Source organism: Anguilla anguilla, chromosome 16 (genome assembly GCF_013347855.1).
Source record: "Anguilla anguilla isolate fAngAng1 chromosome 16, fAngAng1.pri, whole genome shotgun sequence".
Classification (NCBI taxonomy): Eukaryota; Metazoa; Chordata; class Actinopteri; order Anguilliformes; family Anguillidae; genus Anguilla; species Anguilla anguilla.
In genome coordinates, this window is record NC_049216.1 from 17,555,296 (window position 1) to 17,561,295 (window position 6,000).

Consider the following 6,000-nt stretch of genomic DNA (forward strand, 5'->3'; position numbering starts at 1 on the left):
ACACACACACACACACACTCACCACTGACACACTCACACACACACACACACACACCACTGACACACACACACACACTCACCACTGACACACTCACACACACACACACACACACACACACACACACTCACCACTGACATACACCACTGACACACACACACATACACACACACACACACACACACACACACTCACACACACACACACACACTCACCACTGACACACTCACACACACACACACACACACTCACCACTGACATACACCACTGACACACACACACATACACACTCACTCACACTCACACTCACCACTGACACACACACACATACACACACACACACACACACCACTGACACACGCACACACCCACACGTTACTCGCTCAGCACATGGTCACTGGCTCATCCAGGCTGGGGTGGGACTGCTGGCAGGCAGTCTGTGAGAAACACACAGCACAGAGCCCCACACTCTGACTGCCTTTGTGAGGCACAACCTGTTCTGCGTCACGTCTGTACAGAGCGCAGAGTGCAGCTTACTGGAAGAGTTTTAATGGTAAAAACACAGCGTGTAAGAGCAGAGACACCTCACAGAGCCCAGTGTAAGAGCAGAGACACCTCACAGAGCCCAGTGTGAGAGCAGAGACACCTCACAGAGCCCAGTGTGAGAGCTCTGTGTGTTGAGAGGACAGCAGCAGGAGACAGAGTGGACCCCCACCTGGTTGAGGTAATGGTACTCTTCAGGTTTCTTGAGGTGAAAAGCCGTCCTCTCCTCCTCACTTGCCCCTGCCAGCAGGTAATAAAACACATGGTAGTTCCTGGAAGACAAAAAAAAGAGCCGCATGAACATCTGGCTGTCTGGGGGGTACAGAAAGAAGAACAGAAAATCACATTCAGCAACGGGGCAGTCAGACAGCCGACCAATCCAAGCCAGCAAGCCCCGGCCTCGCCCCGCCCCCTGCCTCGCTCTGGAGGTGTGAGCGCACAGCGCCTGCGCTACACACAGCGTTCTCGGACCAGAGCTGAGGGGGCGGGGTCAGGATTGCAGCTGCGAGGACAGGGCCTCCTCCAGTGGGGCGCCCCCCCCATCACCCCCCAGCAGCGCCGGGAGGCCGCGGCCAGCCATCCATCTCCATTACGGCCTGAGAGAGCCCCCCCCCCGCGCAGACCCCCCCGCCTCCACGGGCACCGCCAGGGGACCCGGGAGACACAAGATCACAGCTGTGGGAGAAACCTGTTTTTAAAGGTGAAACTGGAGAAAAATCCACTTAAAGGATTCAAAGAAGCCTCAAACTACCCTAAACCGGCCCAGTCACTCTGCTGCACACTGTTTTTTTACTGCTGCAAATTCAGGCCATATTCAAAAACAAATTCTGTCCAACTTCAAGACAAATTGAGGAAAAATAAATCTGGAGATGGTGAGCCACGGAACAGTCCTGTGACTAAAATGTTTACCCGCACGGTGTCCCACTGGGCGTCGGCCTTGACGGAACAGGTGAGAGCAGGGGACAGAGGTCCAGCGTTTTTGCCCGTGTCCTAACACAGTGACACGCTCTGACAACACTGGATACTGCAGGGAGTGAATCCCAGTCACATGTTCACAAGCGAAAACAATGGCAAATTCGTGCACAAAGCCATTTTTATACCGCTCCTTTCATTGGGAAGAAAGATGATACAGTTCGAACAAACCATACAGGATGAATACTCCAGGCCCATTGTGGGCCTGTATCCGTTTGCGGAAGTAGATGCAAACTGATCCAGGCGTTTAAACTGAAGTGGGGGGGGGGGGGGGGGCGCTCACGTGCTGGCTCCCTGAGCAGGAACGTTTTGTTTCCGCCACGGAGAACGCCAACTGCACACGTTGTCATTTTGGAAAACGCAAAGCCTGTTTCTGAGCTCAGGGAAACAAATCAGTCCCGATGTTGCCAAAGCACATCACCTGCAGGTGCTAATACAGAGCTGCGTGCGCTAACAACAGTGTGGGAGAGTAATCACAGCCTGCTGGCTGGCATTAGCCCAGGCTAACGCAGAGCAGGCGCGGGCCGGCAGGCTTAAAACGGGGCCTGTGCCCTTATTACGAACACACCACTTAATAGCAGGTTCTTTCCAAACAGGTAATTCCCAAACTCCACATTACAAGCGAATCTGGTAAAATAAAAAATGGCACAACACTATTAAAAGATAATTTTATAATCTGAGCAAATTCATGGCGAGACAGACAGCAGCAACATCTCATCTGAGCGACCTTCACAGTGCTGCCCATTATCAGTGATGAACAGCATCAGAAGAGGCTGTGTTACTGTCCTTGAACTAGGGCATTCCTCACATACTAAAACAGAATGTAAGATAACGTAGATACTGACCTCACAGCACATCAGTACACACAACGCAGCACAGTCAACACCACAATGGACAAACAACACATTTGAAAGGTCCTTCAAAACACCCTGGCGCTTCTGTACAGTGTATCCTGTGACTCTTCCCCGGGGTTATGGGCCTTCATCTTGCACGGGGTGAATTCACATGTCTGAACGCATCACTGACACATTTAGGTCAGGAAGCATGTCAGTGGGGACAGCAGAGACAGCCATGCTGTCCCATCATCAGCACTACTGGGAGTCTGAACACCAGCATCCAGCATCCATCAGCGTGTGTGTGTATCCAGCATCCATCAGCGTGTGTGTGTATCCAGCATCCATCAGCGTGTGTGTGTATCCAGCATCCATCAGCGTGTGTGTGTATCCAGTATCCATCAGCGTGTGTGTGTATCCAGCATCTATCAGCGTGTGTGTGTATCCAGCATCCATCAGCGTGTGTGTGTATCCAGCATCCATCAGCGTGTGTGTGTATCCAGCATCTATCAGCGTGTGTGTGTATCCAGCATCCATCAGCGTGTGTGTGTATCCAGCATCCATCAGCGTGTGTGTGTATCCAGCATCCATCAGCGTGTGTGTGTATCCAGCATCCATCAGCGTGTGTGTGTATCCAGCATCCATCAGCGTGTGTGTGAACGGGGAGGCATCACGCTCTTACCGCTCGTTGTGCTCCTGGTACACCAGCCTGGACTTCTCCAGAAGGTACTTCTCCACATACGCTCTGCAATGTGAACACAGGTGCCAGTCAGTCAGCAGGTAAGATGGCAGTGTGGGGGGAGGGGCGGGAACAACAGGCAAGATGACTACTGCAGGAATAAGGCTGTTCTGAAGGGCAGAGAAACCACGCTTCTCTCATTGATATGCAGAAGTGCTGTGTCAGCACAGGATGTGACCGTTACTTACATCAGCGCTGTCTTCTTTACACACCGTCCACTTACAGAGCTCAATATTTACTACAGGCTCTCAGTCCAACTGAAGCATCTTGGCCCGAGCGTGCAGCAGCAGTAGCTCCCCTCCTGGGAATTAATCCTGCAACCTCTGCTCTGGCTCTTTAACCAGTGCACCAGGCTACCAGCGCTGCACACATCTGCATTAACTGCTCCTGGGATTCAATCAATTATTTACAAGTACTCCCTGAAACCTGCAGGAAATATCACCAATCCATACGGTCTCCATTAGCAGTACTGTTCTGCTAATGATTACAAGCATTTTTCTGGTTACTGGTGAAGACCACTGCAAACAGCCAGACTGCATCCATTATCCACTACTGGCCCCTCAACCATCAACACGCCACACCAAACGCTGGAATAGCTCTCATTATCCAGGGATGAACATGTAGCCGATGTACTGACAGAACACCCCCCACACACAGGCACACACACACAAAAACAAGCGCACACAAACACAAGCATGTACACACATGGTGTCTCACACATACGTGGATTCACACACGCACACACAGGCACAGTCACAGACACACACACACACACACACACACGATTACTTACCCCCTCACAGTGCCACTCTCCTGGTAGTTCACCTGGATGAACTTTCCGAAGCGACTGGAGTTGTTGTTGTGAGCAGTCTTTGCGTTTCCAAAGGCCTGTGGAGACAGAGAAGCACACTGAGGAGGGTGGCAGGGACAGAGGAGAGCAGTTTAAACACGGCAAGGTCACCACCGACAGGTGCCAACCGACACGGCACTCTGTCACACTGTCTGACGGCCCTGGACGGAAAACATCTCCGGGGGAAAGACAGGCGGACCGGAACGCATGTCACCGACCCAGGGGCCCGGCCCGGAGGAGAAGCAGGGCCCCGCCGGGGCCAGAACAGAAACACAGCGCTCTCAGCTCTAAACACACACTTCCTCAGAGTGAAGAATCGGGCCGCTTGGCCCTTCATTATATCTGAAGTGCTGCAGATTAACAGATTAGCTTTAAAAGGTCCTGCGCAGGAAGAGGGGAGCACGCTTCAGTGGACAGCTTCCTGTGCGCTGCCTTCCATCCCAGCGCTCTGGCGCAGGCGGAGCACGGACGCGCCGGCGCGCCGCGGGGCTGGCCGCTAAAGCGCGCACACCGCTACGCTCGCGGCGTCGAACCCAGCTCAAACGCAGAAGTGTGTTTACATGAGCATCAAAGAAAAAAACACCAGAGGCTGCTAACTGCCATTTCACAGGGAGTCTAAACACCGACAGTCAGGCTCAGCGTGAAACCAAACAGAACAGCGCTGGTAACGGGACACGTGTGGCATTATGGGAAGGCAGTTAGGCCCCGCCCCTGGGAGCGCTTTAACAGAAGGCCAGTGTTTCTCCTCCAGGCCGTACGCTGTTGTAATCCTAGCCGAAGGGGAAGCTGTGATTGGCCGCTGAGCCGCATGTAAACAGATTCCTGAGCGCGGGGCTTTGATCTGCCCCCCCGTGCCCGGGCGGGGCGGGGCCCCACGCTCGCGGCCAGCTATCGCTATCGAGCGCCGCTGCGGCAGCCCCGAGGCCGGCGGCCTGAGCGGCTCTGACTCACCCCCGGCACGTCCCAAAAACAGGAAACCCCGCCCCTCGGCGCAGGGTAGGCCCCGGCGCGCCTCTCGGCCGTGGCGGACAGCGGCGGAGCGCCCCTCTGTGATCGGGAGCGCCGGTGACTCACGCGGGAACCGGGACAAACCGCTAACGCGCGGAAAATAAGACGGGGCCCTTCGCAAATGACCGTTTCACAACATGGCCAAGCTCAGAGCCGCAGTCAGGGCACAAAGCACCGTGTGAACCCACACTGCACAGACTGCAGGCCCAGGGCTTCAGTGCACGAAACAGCATCCGCAGCCACGGAGGTAAAAACTGTGGCATTAAAATGAAGTCTCACAGAGCCACAGGGAGTCTCATACAGACCTGCTATGAGTAGGTCAGCTGGGGGGGGAGGGGGGGGCACCACAGGCTCCTCCTACAAGCTCTTATCTCACAGCAGAGCGCCACTTCCTGCCTGGACCCCCCTCAGAAACGCCAGCGTATCAGCTCATTTTAATAAAGGAAGTGGCCTCTCCACACAATGCTTCACGGGGAAGGTGAGCTGTAAGAGCCAAGGGGGAGCGGGGCTGACAGGAGCCCTCAGACACACGTCGCTTTAAACTTTCAGAATGAACTGCGGCTTTTCAGACATTCCACTGAGCTGTGAGAGAGCAGCGCCTTCACCAGAGGAGAACAGCAGTCTGTCGTTACAGCAGCTCCAGGGAGTCAGTGTCTCTGTGCCCAAACTTACACAGTTACACGCATACAAACCTTCAGAGAAAAAAACCTTTATATAAGGTCAGTATATATGTCACGTTCTGTACACCTATCAGTGTACAGAACGTGAGTCAGAGTTTCTGCACACACAAAAAAAGCACTGAAACAATGGGGAACTGAAGCAGTGGACATATAAAGCAATGATTTATAGCTTCCCATCCCGTGAGCAGAGGAAACTATGAAAGAGTAAAAGCAGCGAGCAGCGCTGGGCCCATTTACAGACACTCAGAATGCACACATTTACAGACACTCAGAATGCACACGTGTCCCTCTCTCTGCAGTTAGACTGCACACATTTACAGACACTCAGAATATACACGTGTCCCAATCTCTGCAGTTAGACTGCACACATTTACAGA

General features: G+C 53.5%; 1 protein-coding gene across 5 annotated transcripts in view; it reads right to left on the reverse strand.

The window, feature by feature from the left end:
• LOC118214770 (unconventional myosin-IXAa-like) overlaps window positions 1-6,000 on the reverse strand; it is a 163,179-nt gene that overhangs the window by 75,141 nt on the left and 82,038 nt on the right. For all 5 annotated transcript variants that reach the window (XM_035394975.1, XM_035394977.1, XM_035394974.1 and 2 more), the window contains exons 3-5: window positions 3,879-3,973; window positions 3,029-3,091; window positions 714-813 (exon numbers count right to left, since the gene is read on the reverse strand). In XM_035394975.1, coding sequence (XP_035250866.1) covers window positions 714-813; window positions 3,029-3,091; window positions 3,879-3,973 — 258 coding nt within the window. The remainder of the gene's footprint in view (window positions 1-713; window positions 814-3,028; window positions 3,092-3,878; window positions 3,974-6,000) is intronic.